The sequence below is a fragment of the Epinephelus lanceolatus genome, chromosome 4, assembly GCF_041903045.1.
Source record: "Epinephelus lanceolatus isolate andai-2023 chromosome 4, ASM4190304v1, whole genome shotgun sequence".
Lineage (NCBI taxonomy): Eukaryota > Metazoa > Chordata > Actinopteri > Perciformes > Serranidae > Epinephelus > Epinephelus lanceolatus.
Window position 1 is genome coordinate 48,678,700 of NC_135737.1, and position 20,299 is coordinate 48,698,998.

A 20,299-nucleotide genomic window follows, 5' to 3' on the forward strand; every position below is an offset into this window, starting at 1 on the left:
GTAAAGCCTTCAAACCCCTAAAGCTTGCGGGAGTGATTGCACTGCAAATTCACTGTAGCCCACCTGGAAATTTCCAGAATTGCCATCTCAACTCCTGGCTTTCAAGAACCAGAGACTAGAATTGTTCAACGTCACCCTTTTGTGCTTCCTGCCCTTCTCAACTTGCTCCCTGTTCTGAACACTTAGACCAAAGGATGATGGACACCCGAAGAAGCAAGGGTCACTGATCAGGAAAACCATGTGTATAACTTTTACATTTTCTGCAGTCCCACAGCCACCTTGGGCAACACCTAATTGTTGTGGTGGGTACATATCAATTCTCTTTCTGGATAGTCTAAGTTTATAAGACCTGCTAGTTGTGGTTCAAAGTATTTAAATGGCTATCAGAAATTATGAATTATTATTAAAAATAGTTATGAATTGTCCATCCATCCACTTATTCGGGGGCAGCAGACTGAGCAAAGCACCCCAGACATCCCTCTCCTCAGCAACGCTTTCCCGCTCCTCCTGGTAGACCCAAAGGCATTCTGATGCCAGATGAGATAAGTAATACATCCAGCGTTTTCTGGGTCTGCCCCGGGGTCTCCTACAAGTGGAAGGTGCCCAAAACACCTCTAACGGGAGGCACCCAGGAGGATCCTTATCAGATGCCCGAACCACCTCAACTGACCCCTTTCGACATGAAGGAGCAGCGGCTCTACTCCGAGCTCCCTCCACACGTCTGACTCCTCCCCCTATCTCTAAGGCTGAGCCCAGACACCCTACAGAGGAAACTCATTTCCACTGCTTGTATCTGTGACCTCATTCTTTCAGTCACTACCCAGAGCTCATGACCATAGGTGAGGGTTGGGACGGAGATAAACCAGTAAATCGATAGCCTCACATTTCAGCTCAGCTACCTCTTCACCATAACGGTCATGCTGGAGGTCACGGTGTGATGAAGCCAACAGAACCACATCATCTGCAAAAAGCAGAGATAAACTTTAGAGGGGCCCAAACCAGACCCCTTCCTCCCCCCCAGCTGTGCCCGAGATCCTGTCCATGAAAATCACAAACAGGATCAGAGACAAGGGACAACCCTGGTGGAGGCCGACATCCACCGAGAGTATTCGGACACAGCTCTCACCTTGGTCATACAGGGACCGGATGGATTTATGAATGAGATCAAATAATGTTTTAACTTGCATTAACTCACCTTGTGGGGCTACACTTCTAAATTAGGGAAAATGAGAACCAATAAATAAATTCTCATAAAATAAAATAAACTATTGATTTGAAACTCTGATTAATAATTCTGAAAAATTACCAGATAAATAGTAAAGGTGGAAGAATTATACACATTGGAAACATGGACAGAGTGTACTTGTTTTGCTGACATTCATCAAACACGAATTATCACTGGACCTTTAATAATGAGGTTATCTCCCTGCTGTGGGTGTGCTCTGTGTCTTGAAAAGTTTAAAAGAGGTTGAAGCAGAGTTTCATTTCAGTTACGAGGGGTTCACAGTGTGACTGTAGCAGGTTAACAGGTGAATGTTCAAATGTACTCATCCAAAGTGTTACTTCTGACCACTTTAAAAAGTAAATGGTCTGTTTGGGGTTGTATTCTACAGTTTTCTCTATGATAATGAATCTGTTCAGTGTAACTACGCAGACCTCTGTTTTTGTGTGTTTGATATTTCAGCTGCACATTGTGCCAAAATGCAAGTTTAAAGAAGTTTTCACAGATCTTTAAGAGAATGCAATAATTTTTGCTCTGTGTTCACAGAATAGATGTAGTGATCCTAAGGATCAAAGAGAGGATCATGATAAACTCTACACAGGGTTTGTTTTTCATACTTGAAGCCTACTTTGACACCGGATTGCTCAAATACTTATATTTTATAATTGTTATGTGTCTCTACATGTTGATTCTTTGCTCCAACCTCCTGCTGATTGTGGTTATCTGTGTGAACAGAAGCTTACATGAACCTATGTACATGTTTCTGTGCAGCCTGTTTGTAAATGAACTGTATGGTAGTACAGGGTTGTTTCCATTGCTGCTGGGTCAGATCCTCTCTGACATTCACACTGTCTCTGCTGCAGTCTGTTTACTACAGACATTTTGCTTGTACTCTTACGGAGGTGTAGAATATTTAAACTTAGCCGTCATGTCTTATGACAGATATCTTGCTATCTGTTATCCTCTACAATATAATATGCAAATGACATCTCTTAAGATTGCCGTGCTTATTGCGTTAACATGGTTATACCCTTTGATAGTGTGCATTTGCATGACATTTATGACTTCCTCTTTACAGCTGTGTGGGAACATCATAAACAAAGTTTACTGTATCAACTACTCTGTTGTGAAGCTGGCATGCTTTGACACCAATGTCATTAATATTTATGGACTAATAACTACTTTTGGTACAATCTTTGGTGCTTTAATTTTAATCTGTTACACATATATAAAGATCCTTAAAGTTTGTCTTTTGGGTTCTAAACAGACCAGACAGAAAGCTGTCAGTACCTGCACACCTCACCTTGCTTCCATCTTGAACTTCTCTGTTGGAGCGAGCTTTGAAATATTACAGAGCAGGTTTGATATGAGCGGTGTGCCCAACATGTTGCGCATCTTTTTATCCTTATACTTTTTCACTTGCCCTCCACTCTTCAATCCTTTAATGTACGGCCTGAATCTGTCCAAAATCCGTGTCACATGTAAACATCTGATTGCAAATATTCTCCGTCAAGGTTAAGTTGTCAAACAGATCAGCACGTCATCTCTGATGTAACCAGACCTGTAGTATGCTTATTTAGACACGTTCATTTTATTATAAAATGAAAAATAAAGTATATGAACTAATACTTTGATTTGAAATGTTTTGCTTTTGATGTTCACAATCCCAATGATAAATCTGTACAGAAACAGATTAAGAAAAGAGTGAAATGTATTTAAAAGCAGAATAGATTGTGATCAACAAACAACATGTGTAAGACATTTTGAGTCAGAGTGATAGTCCTAAAGTAGGTATTGATCACTGTCCAGCCTTTAGTCAAAATCAATTATTTTAGATAATAATGATGCAAATGCTGCAGTTTGATACAGAAGTCAGAACTCCATCATAAATCAGTCAGACACACAGATCACAAGGTTATGAAACGCCTGAGAAGGACAGGTCTCTGTGGACTCACACACTGCACAGGGTGGAAAATGATTGAGTCAAGTTACATTAGAGAGATGAATGAATAAAGAGAAATATACATGACTGGTCTCTGGTAATGTGTGAGATTAGAAACATGCACCACTCAGGCACAGTTCCAATGTATCATGTCAACATGATAATGTCTCCAAGGGGGAGAGGAGGATACTCCCTTTCTTTTCCTTTTTTTCCCTGAGGCCTTTCTCGAAGTAGGTCCTCGTATCAATTCAAGTTTCAAGACCTTTATTATTTAGTTTTTTTCTGTGATGCATCTGAGTAAAGGTGTTCAATCAAATAATCACCCAACAAATTTGGAGTTAGGCTGAACTCCAGCATAGAGAAACAGGAGGGACTGGAGTTATCGGTTACTGTTTGTAAACACAACATTTAAACTTGGCGTCTCCTCCCTATGCTGCTTGTACGTTCACTGCAAGCTACTGTACGACTGCAGGGATGTCACATTTGTTGTAATGCAAGAGCTGATACTTCAGCAAGCTAACTAAGGTAACCACCGGCATCGACCTGTCCTCCAGAAAAAAGTCCAACTCTCTGTTAATCTTCACCCTCATCCTCTCCTTCAGTGCTAACCAGTGAATGTGAATGCCATTTGCTATCATTTAGAAGAAGATCTGCCTGCTTGGCATTTCTTTGATTGTATTTTCTAAGTACTTTGTCCTGAACTTTTGTAGCTTTTTCCTGCTACTACCTGGTCACTACTTAGTCCTACTAAGTCTACTAGTCTACTACTAAGTCCATCTTTCTGCAGGTAAATGCATCGCCATACACTTCTGGTTGGTCATTAGTCACCATTAAGAAAACATAATGAATGTCATTAGTAGTGTGTTTAGAGCAGGATCAGAGTCAGAGTCAGTTGGAGTCCTGAGCTTTGTTCATGAGGTCAGCTGCAGTTGAGAAGGCACTGTTCTTGTGGCATGAGGTTTTGGTCTTGATAGACCCCCACCTCTCGCTGGAGAGGAGCGTGTCAAAGAATTTGTGACCAAGGTGGGGGGGCTGGCCATAATCATTCCTGTTCATGTCACGGTGCTGGAGTCCCACCGGTCCTGGTAATATTGCAGATTGTAGCCAATTATTTTTTTCAGCAGAGCAAATGATAGGCTGCAGTCTGCGGAATCGTCATCTTCTGTTTTGAAGCTCAAAACAGAAGATGACGAAGAGATGGCACGTAGGAGACAAATATTCCCGGTAGCATTAGTGCTGGTGGATATGCACATGTAAATTGACATGTGCCCCTCTCCTGCTGCATTTCAATAAAGAATGTCAAATACTTGCACAGATAAGGTGGGAAAATTGTAATGTTAACTGTCAGCAAAACCTCAGCTCAGGGATTCCCCAGCGATCAGGATCACTGCAGCAGGGGGACCTGCTGGCCCCTCGTCGTCTTCTTCTCACCTCTGCTGCCATAAAGAGCTGCAGCCTTGCTGTGGTCACCACATTTGGCCTGCAAAAAGGAGACATAGAACTTTTCTTAAGAGGATGTAAGGGCCTGCTAAAGTTCTTGGTTGGTTAGGAGTGGACTGCTAATCTAAAATAAACGAGTTTAATACAAGCAGCTACAATAAAGTCTGCAAACTAACTTCAGAGGCAACAAGGAGCAACAAACCTTAGTTAGCAGCAAGCTGCGGTTGGGACCTGACCTTGTAACGGATTATCTATTGTCAGGAACTTCTGGTTCAAGTATCAAAATTGCTATCGGAAATAATTATTTATAATAATAATGATCAATTATGTTAAATAACGTGACTTAATTTACATTAAATCACCTTGTGGGGCACCATTCCCAGAAAGGGAAAACATAATAGCCGGTTAATGAAATAAGTCTCATAAAATACACTAACCTATCAATTTGGAATTCTGATTAATAATTAAATTAATAGCTTTAACCAAGATTTCTATATTAATAGCAAACGTTGAAGGATTTCAGAGTTCTTGACACAGCAGGGGATTACTACTCATTCACTCTTGTGTAATATTAAACAGACAGCAGGTAGGATTCCAAAAGTATTTATTCACAAAGAGGCAAAGTAAAACAAAACCCACAGATTCTAACTAACAATATACAAGCGTGGGTGTGTACATGAAAACAACAAGATGGCCAAATCAAAGATGGAGATGTATACTTGACCTCAGGGAGACAATGTATGACTCTCCTATCTTTGGTCCTGTCACAATAACTCCTTTTGTTGGATGAGGTTTTGTCCCGAAAATAATTGTGTTAACAATATCATTGTCATTTTAAGACCATGTTAAGCCATGTGTATAATGATAATATGATTGCATACCAATAGAAGCACACCCTTTCAAAAAGCCAGTGCAGAGAAGCTAAAACAGGAGTTTTCAAAGACTTATTAGAGCTACCTGATAATAGAGAGTTACAGTAATCCAGCCTAGAGGTAACAAAAGTGTGGACCAATTTTTCTGCATCTTTTCGGGTCAGGATAGGCCTAATTTTCACAATATTACGCAGATGAAAAAATGCAGTCCGTGAGGTTTGTTTTAAATGAGAATTAAAAGACAAATCTTGATCAAATATTACTCCGAGGTTTCTTACGGTAGTGCTAGAGGCCAGAGCAATGCCATCTAGAGAAACTATGTCATCAGATAAAGAGTCTCTGAGTTGTTTGGGGCCAAGAACAATAACTTCAGTTTTGTCTGAATTTAACATCAGGAAATTGGTGCTCATCCAGGTTTTTATGTCTTTAAGGCAGTTATGGAGTTTAGTTAATTGATTACTTTCTTCTGGCTTCATAGATAAATACAGCTGTGTATCATCCACATAACAATGGAAATTTACAGAGTGATTTCTAATGATGTTACCTAAAGGAAGCATATATAGAGTAAATAGGATTGGTCCGAGCACAGAACCTTGCGGAACTCCAAAACAAACTTTGGTACGTAAGGATGATTCATTATGAACGTCAACAAACTGAAAACGATCAGATAAATAAGATTTAAACCAGCTTAGTGCAGAACCTTTTAGGCCAATTAAGTGATCCAGTCTCTGCAGTAGAATTTGATGGTCAATTGTGTCAAACGCCGCACTAAGATCTAATAAAACAAGTACAGAGACAAGTCCTTTGTCTGAAGCAATCAGAAGGTCATTTGTAATTTTAACTAGTGCTGTCTCAGTGCTATGATGCACTCTAAATCCTGACTGAAATTCCTCAAATAAATTAGTGTTAACTAAAGGTAAAACTTCTTTAAGTAGCCTAGATGAATTGGGGTCTAAGAAAAAGGATGATTTAGAAGAGGAAATCATTGAGGTCAGTTGTCGCTGCAATCCTGATATATATATCAGGCCTTATAGCTGAGTCTAGGGTCCCTGTATTTGAAGGCAGATTGGTACCAGTCAAGGGCAGGAGGTGACGAATTTTGTCTCTAATAGTTAGAAGTTTTCAAAAACTCATAAAGTCATTACTGAGGGCTAAATGTTTATTCTGACATTATGTTGACTAAAATGTTGGTGATCGGTGGTTCTTATGTAAACAAACACACACATAAACACAACAGACAATATGGAGGTCAGCAAAATGAACATGGTCATGGCCATGTTTCATACAATGAGTCGATAACAAAATTATGACAGGCCTTGCTGCCATCATCCAGAGTGAAACTGTGTCATAAGATTTCTCTGTTCAGTGTAAGTTTACATCGGCTGTGTCTTAGTATGTCAATATCTTTCTCACACTTTGTTAGGCTGTCTTGGCTGACACACCTTTTCAGTGTCATGTGACAGTTGGGTACAGTGCCTGTGGAGTGGCAGACCAGGGTGGTGGTTCCCATTTTAAAAAAAGGGGACTAGAGGGTTTGCTCTAATTACAAGGGCAAACTTTCGCAGGGAGGCTCCCTGCGAAAGTTTGTTCCAGGTTGCTGGAAAGGGGGCTCCAACCGTCTGTCGAACCTTGTATTCAGGAGGAGCAATGCTGATTCCGTCCTGGTCGTGGAACAGTAGCTCTTAACCTCTTTTAGCCAGCTCTTTACCCTTGCAGGGCTGCTTGAGGGGTCATGGGGGTTTGCCCATCCAGTCTACATGTTTTTTGTAGACTTCGAGAGGGCTTACGACTGCATCCCCCCCCATCTGGTCCTTGAGAGCTGTGTCCAAATACTTGGCACAAACACATTTTCAGTGGGTCTTGTTTCTCCTCCAGGGTTGTCCCTTGTCTCAGATTCTGTTTGTGATTTTCATGGTCAGGATCTCAAGGCACATGCTGGGGGGAGGAAGAGGTGTGGTTTAGTGACCTCAAAATTGAGTCTCTGATTTTTGCAGATGATGTGGTTCTGTTTGCTTCATCACACCGTGACCTCCAGTGTGCACTGGGGAGGTTAGCAGCCGTGTGTGAAATGGTCGGGATGAGAGTCAGTAGCTCCAATTCTGAGGCCATGGTTCTCTGCCAGAAAATGAGATGGATTGGCGTTTTGGTGCGGCATCTGCAGTGATGCAGGCGCTGTGCCGGACCGTCGTGGTTGAGAGGGAGCTGAGCCAGAAGGCAAAGCTTTCGATTTACTGGTGCATCTCCGTCCCAACCCTTACCTATGGTCATGAGCTCTGAGCAGTGACTGAAAGAATGAGGTCACAGATGCAAGAGGCCAAAATGTATTTCTTCTTTAGGGTCTCAGCCTTAAAGATAGGGGGAGGAGTCAGACATCCGGAGAGAGCTTGGAGTAGAGCTGCTGCTCGTTTGTGTCAAAAAGGGTCAGTTGAGGTGGTTCAGGCATCTGATCAGGATCCTCCTGGGCACAATAACAATAACAAAGACTGGCCACGTATCATTCTGACATGAAACAGCTTTTTTCGTTGGCGTTTGATACTGGAGGTCACTGACCAGGCACCAATATTTGACAACTTCGGAGCGAGTCCAGGTTGATCTGTTACCATGCCTCAAAGGTTTCTCACTAGTTTTTTCTTATAGTCACTGTCCTATTTTAGTTTAAAAACTTGTGTTCCGTAACTTCTGTCAGACATCTTTTGATTTAAGGTTTAACTACCACATGCTACTTCCATTTGTTTTACACACCATAATCTGATATCATGATGGGACCTTTGATAAAAGGTGTTCAGCATTGTCACCATACAGGGAGAATATCCCGGGAATCCACAAACTGTTTGGGGTCTTTATTTGTGGAGTTTAAACATTCTTGTCTACATGTTTTTCCTCCGATGAGTCAAAGACAGAGGGTTTGGGAAACTGATTACACTAACTGGCATATAGGTGTTAATATTAGTGTGAATGTTGTCTGTTAATATTCTTTATGTCAGCCCAGTGATAGACCTGTTCAGGGTAAATGGGTATAGATTGGCGAACTATAGGGATCACAGTTGGCTGGAAATTGTTCTTTTAGGGAACTGAAATGATCAGTATCAATCTTTGAGGTTAGGGTTAGAAATTACAAAGAGCAGGCTACAAACTTTTCTTTTTTTTACTAACACTGAACAAAAACTTGAGGATCATTGGGACCTTTTGATGTGAGGTCACGCTGCTGGTGTGGGTGTTCTCTGTCTTTAAAAGTTTTGATAAGATGTTGAAGCAGGGTTTGAGCTTAGTTAGAGGCTCTCACAGTTACAGTACAAAGGGGCAGCAGGTGAATAATCACATTCACACGATGATTCTGGCTTTGTTTTGTACATTTTAACCAGGATATTGCTGTGACTTTGAAACGAAAATGGTCCATTTAGTGATGTTTTTTACAATAGTTTCCATGATGATGAATCTGTTTAGCATTACTGCACTGACCTCTGTTCATGTGTGCTTTATGTTTAAGTTGAAAATCGTGCCAAACAATTCAAAGCTGAAGCTAGTTAAATTTTTACAAATCTATAACAAAAGGTAAGTAATGCTTGGTGTGTACAGAGGAGTTGTTGTGAACCTAAAGAGGGATCATGATTAACTTTACACAGGTTTCATATTTCACACTTGCTGCCTATGTTGACACCGGAGCTTTGAAGTACTTGTATTTTATTATCGTTTTGTCTTTATATATTTTCATTGTTAGTGCCAACCTCCTGCTGATTGTGGTTATCTGTGTGAACAGAAGCTTACATGAACCTATGTACATGTTTCTGTGCAGCCTGTTTGTAAATGAACTGTATGGTAGTACAGGGTTGTTTCCATTGCTGCTGCTTCAGATCCTCTCTGACATTCACACTGTCTCTGCTTCAGCTTGTTTCCTGCAGATTTATTGTGTGCACACTTATGGAGCTGTTGAATATTTAAACTTAGCCATAATGTCTTATGACAGATACCTTGCTATCTGTTATCCTCTGCAGTACAACACACGGATGACTCATAACAAGATCGCCACTCTTATAGCTTTTACATGGTTATATCCTTTGCTTGCTTGTGTTGTCTATACATATTTGAATTCTGATTCCCAGCTGTGTGGGAACATCATCTACAAAGTTTACTGTGATAGCCACTCTGTTGTCAAGCTGGCATGCTCAGATACTGTTGTAGTTAATGCTTATGGGCTCCTTGCATCTTTTGGCACAATCTTTGGGGCTTTAATTTTCATACTTTACACGTACATGAAGATTCTTTTAGTCTGTTTCTCTGGTTCTAAACAGACCAGACAGAAAGCTGTCAGTACCTGCACACCTCACCTCATTTCCCTCTTTAACTTTTCTGTTGGAGCTTGCTTCGAATTAATACAGAGCAGGTTTAATATGAGCAGTGTGCCCAACATGATGCGAATATTTTTATCCTTATACTTCCTTACGTGCCCGCCACTGTTCAACCCTGTACTGTATGGCTTGAACATGTCCAAGATCCGTAAAATAGGTAAAAGTCTGTTGTCAAATATAGGATATTAATGTTGTCTGTAACAGCTTATAATGTTTGATGGTTATATCAGTACCAGTGGGCTACAGTGATCACAACATCGTTACTGTGGTGAGGAAAATGAAGGTTCCTAAAACTGGGACAAAAGTGATTTACAAAAGAATTAATAGAAACTTTTGTAGAGATGCATTCATTGAAGACATGACTACGATACAAGGGGATAATGTCATTAACCTAACTCATACAGAGGCTGCATTACAGTTGTTTATGCATTTGTTTTTATCTGTTTGTGACAAGCAGTTCCTGTTAGGAAACTAACTGTCACAGCCATCAAAGCTACTTAGATTGGTTCGGAGCTAAGAAGCTGTATGACAGAGAGGGACCAACTAAAAAAGCTGTCATGACATCTGGTAGCTCAGCTGATTGGCCTGCCTACTATTCACTGAGAAACAGAGTTACAAAAATTAATAAACAAAAGAAGAAGCAATCTTATCATTCATAGATTGAGAAGATTAAGGGTGATAGTAAAAAATTATGGAGAACCCAAATTAAGTAATGAGTAAAGATAAAGTGAGTAAACCCGCCATTTATTCAAACAAGTTAAGAATTTATTACCAAACCTCAACATATAGCTGACTTTTTCAATGATCACTTCATAAGTGAAGTGGCTATAATTAGAAACCAGGTGGTATGGTGAACTTTCTCAGTCATTAATTAAGTGGCATTTTATGTGTTGAAAGTTGCATTTAATTTTACAAATGTAAACATTGAAGAAATGGAAAAGCATTTCTTGTCATTTAAGTGTGGCTATGACAATCTGGATGGGAGATTACTGCAGCTGTCAGCTAGGACTGTAGCAAAGCCACTATGTCATGTTTTTAATTTATCTCTGAATGAAGGTGTTTATCCACAAATGTGGAAAATTGCAAAGGTTACTCCAGTACCAAAACATTGCAAAAAGTAATTTACGGGACCAAACAGCCATCCGATAAAGATTTTGCCTGTCCTGAGCAACTTTATGGAGGGTTTTGTATTTGACCAGATTCAGCACAATTTTTCAGAAAATAACATTTACTCTGAACTCCAGCATGCTTATAAGGTGGGTTACTCAACATGTACAGCTCTAATGCAGTTAACAGATGACTGGTTATAGAATAGAATAGAATAGAATAGAATGTCTTTATAGTCTTTGCAACAAGCACAACGACATTGAAAGGTCTATCCTCCCCCTTAGGTGTCATTAAAAGGTCATTAAAAGAGAAATACAGAAAAGCAAAAAAAAGCACAGGTAGAAAAAATATATCTATCAACAAGCACACCGTATTCACATTCAATAAATAAAACAACTCTGTTACTGCACATTTGTAATTTGTGTTATGTGTTACAGTTAGTTGGTCAATCAAGCTGTGTTTAGTGCAGTTATGGCTCTTGCATAAAAGCTGTTTCTCAGTCTATTTGTTCTTGACCTCAGAGTCCTGAACCATCTGCCAGAGGGCAGCAGTTTAAAAAGTGTGTTTCCAGGGTGGGTTGAATCCCTGAGGATGTGTTGAGCCTTCCTGAGGCAGTGAGAGCTGTGCAGTTCCTCCAGCAAAGGAAGATTGCAACTGATGATGCTCTGGGCTGAGGCGACGACTCTCTGCAGCGTTTTTCTGTCTGCTGCTGTGCAGCTGGAAAACCACATGCCAATGCAGTATGTTAGAATGCTCTGAATGGAGCATTTGTAGAAGGACACAAGCAGTTTCTGATTGAGGTCGTTGTTTTTCAGAATCCTCAGAAAAAAGAGTCTCTGCTGTGCCTTTTTGATGGTGGCTCTGGTGTTGGTGCTCCAGGTCAGGTGGTCCTCGATGTACACGGCCAGGTACTGGATGTTGGGGACCCTCTCCACACACTCCCCGCCAATGAACAGGGGCCGGATGGGTGTTGTCTTCTTCCTGGTCTGTCACGATTTCTTTTGTCTTGTTAGTGTTGAGGATTAGGTTGTTCGCTTTGCACCATACAGAGAGCTGCTCCACCTCATCCTGGTACGCAGACTCGTCCCCTCCTGAAATGAATCCCACCACGGTGGTATCGTCAGCAAACTTTATAATGCTGTTGCTGGGGTGTATGGCGGTACAGTCGTGTGTGTAGAGTGTGTATAATAATGGGCCCAGCACACAGCCCTGAGGGGAGCCGGTGTGTGGCTGATGGCTGGGGAGACATGGGGTCCCACTCTCGCCCTCTGGGGGCGGTCTATCAAAAAGTCTTTGATCCAGCGGCAGACGGGGTCAGATATTCCCAGATGACACAGTTTTGACACCAGTCTAAAAAATCAGACCGTAACAAATAACAGATTTACAAAAAATGAATCATGGTTACTGTACTTATAGATCATGATCTACTGCTTCTAAAGCTATCTGCATATGGATTCAAAACTTCAGCGGTAAATTGGATGAGAAGTTATTTATTCAATAGACAGCAGGTTGTTTTTTTAATGTTGCCCTGTTAGACATTAAAACATTACAATGTGGAGTTCCCCAGGGCAGCTGCCTAGGACCGCTCCCTTATTCAATCTTCACAAATGATATGACACATTTCTTAAAAAATGCATGCACGGTTACACGGATGATACAACAAAGAGTGTATCTGCAAAAAATGCCAAGTTGAGGTGGGTTTTTAAATGCATTTCTAAAAACAGGCTAAAGTTGAACATCTCAAAAACAAAGGGTCTGATTTTTTGCCCCAGGTATACTTTATGGACACGTCAAGAGCTGTGCATGTCTTTGCATGGAGTGGCTATTGAGCAGGTTAAGGAGGCCAAATTGTTCGGGGTCACACTTGAAGGAACAATTTCATGGTCAGCTCACATTAATAACATGGTTGCTAAAATGAGTAGAGGCATCTCAGTTATCAGAAAGTGTGCTTACTTTTATTTTTATTTTTTAACAGAGATGACAATTAAACAAGTAGTACAGTCTTTAGGTTTATCACACGTGGACTTCTGTCCAGGGATCTGGTCTAGTGCCTCAAAACAAGAGCTTAATAAAATTCAGCTTGTTCAAAACACAGCTGCCCGTCTTGTCCTTCACTGCTCTATGAGGAACAGTGTGGAGGGGATACAGACAGCCTGTCATAGCAACTCATCCTCACTGTGACCTCGTCACATGTCGAAGTTTGGATCTTAACAAATGACAAATCATCTGTGGTCCAGTGAATCCAAACAGATATATAGTAAAATGACAAATTGGACTGATTGATTGATTTGTTGACTGACTATCAGGACTGTGCCTCTTCCACTCCAAAGATGCAGCTGCAGGCTACTGTAAGCTACACTGTGTCAGCTTTGAAGTGTTGGTTTTTTATTCTTCTTCAGACTCATGCAAGTCGTCAAAAAAATCACTTGTGAAGATTTAATCCAACCACAGTCAGCAGTGAGATGGTTCTGAATTGTTTTATACTGGTGGAGTCTACCACTTTGGGAATGAAGCAACTATTGCAACAATCCAGAATTCAGTAACTTCTGAAAGAAGGAATCACAATTGACTGAAAATTGTTCTTTTAGGGAATTGAAATGATCAGTATCAATCTTTGAGGTTAGGGTTAGAAATGTAACCCTCTTTTCTTGACTTTTAGCGTTCCCCAGTTCTTCCGGGCTGTGGGTAATAAAGCGGGCTACAATATATCATTGTTTCTCTCTCTCTTTTAATTATCGCCAACATGGTAGACAGTAACAGCATGCTCCAACTTCAGGGTACAACAACTTCTCTCTCTTACTCGTTCAGCACGAGGCACTCACCGTGCGTCACTAATACCTGTCCCCACAAAACAAGGGCAGGTAGCAACCAATTCATTCATACAAGGGAATACAATAACTACTTAAAAAAAAGAAGTGCACATGAACATATAAATGAAACAATATACTAAGTACAATAAATGACAATAAAATAATAATTAACAAGTAACTCAATGATGCCGTAAAAATACTATTACTTAAATATATTAATAATATATGTACTGTACTGCTTAATAAAAAAAAAAACACAAAATGACACAATAACTTAAGTAATAAAAATAACCTAAAAATATAATGTGCAGTAATTACAGTTACAGTCTTCCCTTGCTACCAATAGAAATGTCCCCATTTCAATTATCCATTGGAAAACAGTGTGATGTAACAAATCACAATAGTCAATACTAAACAATGCAGTAACTAGAACACTCTTACTATTAGCTGTAGCCAACTCAGAAACTGATCAACACATTAGACACTTCCTGCAAGAAAATTATGTTAGTGCAGGCAGAAACTCCTTGAACTGAAATCTACTCAAATAACAGTCAAGTATACATAAACAGTGTATTACAAAATCACAGTACCCAACAACAATAAACACAACATGTAAGGGCCTGACTCAGTTCAACCAAATCACTTTAAGTGACAAAGTCTCTGTACTTGAGTGGTCGCCTAACTTGGCATCCACAACGGGATGTGACGAGCAGGGGCTCCTGAAGAGGTGGGGAAAGTCCATCTGCATTGCCAGGGGGGGAGGAGGGGAAAGAGGGGGAGGGACTAGGGGAATGAGGACAAGGTGGAGCACCGTTCTGGGGAGCAGTTCTGACAGGGGCAGATAGGGTCTCACTCCTAGCTCGGGCAGGCACATGTGGGGGAGTAGGAGGGCGAAAAGGCAGGGCCCCTGACAAGGCAGTGAGAGGAGAGGGGGCCAATGTCAGTGATGTGCCCAAATCAGCTGGCACAGAGGGTGGCCGGCTGCTGACAGGGGCAGCCGGCAAAGTCCCTTTGTAGGCTTTCAGTCTGTTATGATGAACAATCCATGTCCGTGAGCGTGCATTCCTAGGATCTGTGATCTCATAGGTTACACTGGGGTGTCCATCCCTGCTCATCCTTTTCCGGACCACAAATGGGCCCTTCCATCTGGGAGCAAGTTTATACATTCTTTGTGCTGGGTCGTCCAGGAGAACAAGGTCTCCCGGCTGGTGAGGGTGAAACACAACTGCCTTGTCGTATTGAGTCTTTTGATGCTGTTTGGTTGCAGCAGAGGTTTGGGCTGCATTCCTGAAAGCATGTGACAAACGTGTGGTGAGGTCCTGTGCATAAGCTGCTGGTGTACCTGGTGTGGAAGAGGTCACTGCAGGACTACAGTTCAACATGACATCCAGTGGCAGGTTTGGTTCTCTTCCATGTACAAGGAAGAAAGGGGAAAATCCAGTACTTGAATGAACACTGGAATTGTAAGCAAGCTCACACTGTGGCAGATACTGGTCCCATTCACCACCACTTTGTGAGATGTACTTAGCGAGTTGATCTTTCAATGTCCTGTTTAGTCTCTCCACCATACCGTCTGACTGGGCATGGTATGGTGATGTGCGTGTTTTGTTGATTCCCAGCAGGCTGCAAAGATGCTTGATGAGGTCTGACTCAAACTGGCGACTTTGATCAGTTGTCTGATATAGTCCTCAAAAATGCACTTTGCCACTGTGGTAGCACGCTGGTCTTTCAGGGAAAACAGATTAACATAGCGTGTGAAATAGTCCATTACTATGAGAACATACCTGTTCCCTTGCGTAGTGATAGGTAGCTCAGTGATGTCTGCAGCAATTTTCTGAAATGGCCTTTCTGCGTGGATTGACTGCAATGGGGCTCTTTCATGTGGGATTGGGGAAGCCCGTGTTTGACATGGCAGGCACTCAGCACAAAACTTGTGAATGTCACGGGTCATATATGGCCAATAACAGATGCGTCTGGCTCTTTGCAGTGTGCACTCTGCACCTAGGTGACCACTGAACTGATTCCCATGCAAACCTGACAAAGCTGTGGGAATGAGAGCTGCAGGTAAAACAACTTGAAAGTTTGCAGGTGTGTGAGAACTTTGATTGACTTTCCTGCAGAGGATTCCATGTCGAACGATCAATTTGGGGTACTCATGCCAGAGTTTCCTCAGTGTGGGGGAGGAATGTTTGAGGTGACCTATTGGTGGTCTTTGAGCAGTGTTCTCTAGCCATTCAATGACTGTGCTGAGACATTCATCCTCCTTTTGCTGTTTCTGCAACTTTTCAAAGTCAACTGACAGTGTGTGGGTGATGTCAGGCATACCTGAGGATGTGTTGTCATGCCTGTCAGCGGAGGTGATGGAGGAGATAACACACTGAACAGCTTTGTTGTGGGTCTCAGAATTGGGGCGCCTGGACATGGCATCCGCATTGGCATGTTGTTTACCTTCTCTGTGCAGTAGGTTGTAGTCATACACATCCAGCTCGAGTATCCACCGACTGCGTCTGCCAGTGGGGTCATTATCCACTGGTGCTTTCCTCAGGCTCAGGAGAGGCTTATGATCCGTGATCACTATGAATGAGCTGCCAGAGAGGAAGTGTTTAAAATGTCTCACAGACCAAACAATTGCCTAGAGCTCACGATCAAAGGTAGACCATTTTCTTTCAGGAGGCCTTAGTGTGTGGCTCACATAGGCAATAACACGTTCTTTGTTGTCTTGACGTTGAGCCAGCACAATGCCAATGCCATCCTGTGAAGCATCCGTGTACAACAAGAATGGTTGTGTGAAAATGGGATGTGCCATGATTGGTGGGTGAGTGAGAGCGTGTTTCAGTGACTGAAAAGCATCCTCACATTCGACAGTCCATTTGAATATTGCTCCTTTTTGTGTGAGAGCGTGCAGTGGAGCTGCAATGACAGAAAAGTTTTTGACAAACCTACGGTAGTAGGAGCACAGTCCAATAAAAGCTCTCACCTCTGTAGTTTTTCTGGGTGTTGGCCATCCACGTACCTTTTCAACGTTCCTTGCATCTGGTTGGAGTCCATGATTGGAGACCACGTGTCCAAGGAAAGTCACTTGAGTTTGTGCCAACTGGCACTTTCTGGCTTTCAGTTTGAGACCAGCTGAGCGAAACCTGCTGAACACCTCTTCCAGGCTCTTTAGGTGGTCTGGAAAAGAGCGGCTGAACACAAGGACGTCATCCAAGTAAATCAAGCAGTCCTTCCAGTGCAGGCCATGGAGCACCAACTCCATCAACCGTTGAAATGTTGGTGGGGCGTTGGTTAATCCCATAGGCATAACCTTGAACTGGTAGAGAGCACTGCCAGTGTTGAATGCTGTTTTCTCCTTGTCCTGTGGCTCAAGCTCAACCTGCCAATACCCACTTGATAAGTCCATTGTGCTGAACCAGCATGCACCTGATAGGCTGTCAAGGGCATCTGCAGGGCGCAGCAGGGGGTATGAGTCTTTGATGGTGACTGCATTCAGCTTTCTGTAATCGATGCAGAACCTGTAGCTGCCATCTTTTTTCCTCACAAGAACGACAGGGGAAGACCAGGGGCTGCAGCTGTCCTCAATGATGTCTTGGGTGAGGAGCTGCTGGACCTGCCGGTCTATCTCTGCTCTGATGTTTGGGTAGGTTCTGTATGCTCTCTGTTTGATGGGACGAGCATCTGCTGTGTTTATGCCGTGTTGTACAACATTAGTGCGTCCATAGTCTTGGTCATGAGCACTAAAAACATCACTGTAAGTCAGCAGTAAAGCTTCAAGCTTTCGTCTCTGTTCGTCAGTAAGTTCTGCCTGACTGAGGTCAACATCTGGTAATGTCTGTTGAGGGGAGGGTTCTGCTGTGGTTGTAACTGTGGCTACGTCAGCTTCCACTACAGAATAGTCATACTCACTATCACCTAGTGGGTGAAAGTCACCTAGCCTAGTTTCACGTGGAACATGAAGGTCAGTAGTCGTTGGATTCATTACTCTGACATAAATGAGCCCCGCTTGTACATTAGCAAGTGTGTGTGCTGCTAACAGACCTTGAAAACTAGGTGGACCTGGCTCTAGAATACCTGTGTAGTCAGCTTCAATATCAATAGTGGGCTGTACTTTAGCTAGAACAGTCATTTGTGACATGGCAGGGACTACAACAGGGGATAAGGTGACAGCATTGCAGGAAAGGGGAGCAGTCTCAGTAGCACACAGGAGAGGGGCGCTAGTACGACTCCCTACTTTAAAAATGCCTTCCCTCAAATCCAAAACTGCATGGTGTGCGAGTAGAAAGTCCCATCCTAGGATCACTGGTTGTGTAACATTTCTGACTACTTGGACAGTGTGAGTGAAAACCTCATTACCTAGCCTGATGGTGAGAGGGAGTGTGCCTAGAATGTCCAAATAGTCACCAGTCACTGCCCTAGGAAGAAGCTCAGAGCGTTGCCTAGGCTTAGTTTTCAGAGATGGAACAGACATTCTAAAGTCCTCACTAATCAGTGAAATGTCTGAACCTGTGTCTAGGTAGACTTTGGTAGCAATGTTCTCAATGACAGTCATTACATAGCGTGTAGGCTTTTTGTGTGAAGGTGGAAGCACCTGTTGTGGGGCCTCATGAGCAGTAGGAGCAGACACTTGGCCCTCAGCGTCTGCTACCATTCGTTTCCCTGTTCAGTGGGGTCTCCTTTAAAGCTCACATGATGGCTCCTCTCCCTGTATGGTGGTTGTCTTTCCCGAGTAGAGTAGGCATAATGTGACTCATACCTGGGTCTGGCTGACTCATATGGGGGAGAGTAGGAGGTGTGTCTCTGGGAGTCATCTTGGTGTGGGTATCTTACGTTGTAGTGGTCAGGTGAGCGGCGCCTGTCTGGGCTGTGGTGCCTAAAGCGATCCTGACTGCTGGTAGAATGATGGTCACGTCGATGATGTGGAGAAGATGGTGGAGTAGGTGAGTATCGCCCATCACGGCGACCAGGAGAGTATCTGGGATGGGGATGATCACTGTATGACCTGCTGGGTCTCTGATGGTGGGTTGCAGAGGAGTAAACACCACGGTCAGGAGACACAGACGGAGACCGACGATATCTTTCTCTGCCACGCTCACCCCTCAGTTCATCAGGACGGCTATATTTATGTTTGGAAAAATCAGTATGGGGAGCACGGTGACTAGCAGAGTAGCTACAATCTTGTCCCAGCTGAGTGACTTCAAGCCTGAGTGCATGCACATCCTTTGAGAGCTGTTTAACAGCATCCATAAGGGCAGCAGATGAGTCTGAGTGAGATTTTTCATGTTTGGTGGAAACCATAGCAGAGAGTGGCTCACCTTGTGGGGCAGGAGGAGTAGCATACTGGCTGGTTGCATATGGAGAAGCAGGTGGGGGAAGGAGTTTGAGAGCTTCCTGTGCACGTTCCCATTTACATGCAACATTTAAGGCATCCTCCAGTGTAGCAGCGCCATGCTCATGGCATTTAGCTTGCAGAATAGGGTCTAAACCAGCAACAAATCTTCTGAAGCATTCCATTGCAATAGCTGGCTTGCCATAGTTAGGGAATGCCTCCAGAACCAGTCTTGTAATTTCTGCAGCATAAACCTCTAAGGGTTCCTTGGGCAAGCGCTGTCTGGCATTTACAAAAGTCTGGAAGTGCAGCAAAAATTCTTTCCTCCCGAAAACTTCATTTAATTTGGCTGCACATTCATCATAGTCCTGCTGTACTTCTGGTGATAATGACAGCCAATATGCCAGTGCGTCTCCACTAAGGCGGGTGGGCAGTATAGTGGCGATATCTGGCTCTAGCCTGGTTTTCCACAGTGAAAAATTTTCTTTGTCCTTACCATCTCCGTGAAAATATGGCGGTAAATCCACTCTGTAGTGAACCACTGTCTTTGTTGTGTCCCATTGGGTTGCGCTGCATGCACCGTCATCCTCATGGGGAGGCTCGTTGTCCTCAACTTCTTCCACTAATGACTGCAGCGACATGCTGTAAAGTACTGTCCAACTTCAACCGACGGCGAAAAAAAACTTTGGTCTGCTCGTCTCTTTAGCAACTGCCAGCAAAAATGTTTAACTGTCCATGCAAAACAGAAACAAACTTACACAGTCCACCTGTAGACTGCAGCTGTTGCTCCCGCCGCGAGAGCTAGTTGATTACCTTGGCTAATTAAGATGAGGGAAAAACACCGACGAGAAACACCGCTGCCACCAGTCTGTAACCCTCTTTTCTTGACTTTTAGCGTTCCCCAGTTCTTCCGGGCTGTGGGTAATAAAGCGGGCTACAATATATCATTGTTTCTCTCTCTCTTTTAATTATCGCCAACATGGTAGACAGTAACAGCATGCTCCAACTTCAGGGTACAACAACTTCTTTCTCTTACTCGTTCAGCTCGAGGCACTCACTGTGCGTCACTAATACCTGTCCCCACAAAACAAGGGCAGGTAGGAACCAATTCATTCATACAAGGGAATACAATAACTACTTAAAAAAAAGAAGTGCACATGAACATATAAATGAAACAATATACTAAGTACTATAAATGACAATAAAATAATAATTAACAAGTAACTCAATGATGCCG

At 42.6% G+C, this 20,299-nt stretch overlaps 2 protein-coding genes across 2 annotated transcripts; both read left to right on the top strand.

The window, feature by feature from the left end:
* Positions 1–1,805: 1,805 nt before the first annotated feature.
* LOC117259248 (olfactory receptor 10A6-like) lies at positions 1,806–2,741 on the top strand. Its single transcript, XM_033630494.2, has one exon. The coding sequence runs from the start codon at positions 1,806–1,808 to the stop codon at positions 2,739–2,741; it is 936 nt and encodes a 311-aa protein (XP_033486385.2).
* Positions 2,742–9,081: 6,340 nt separating this feature from the next.
* Positions 9,082–10,011, top strand: LOC117259247 (olfactory receptor 5F1-like). The gene has a single exon (XM_033630493.2). It carries the CDS (start codon positions 9,082–9,084, stop codon positions 10,009–10,011), a length of 930 nt encoding a protein of 309 aa, XP_033486384.2.
* Positions 10,012–20,299: the final 10,288 nt, after the last annotated feature.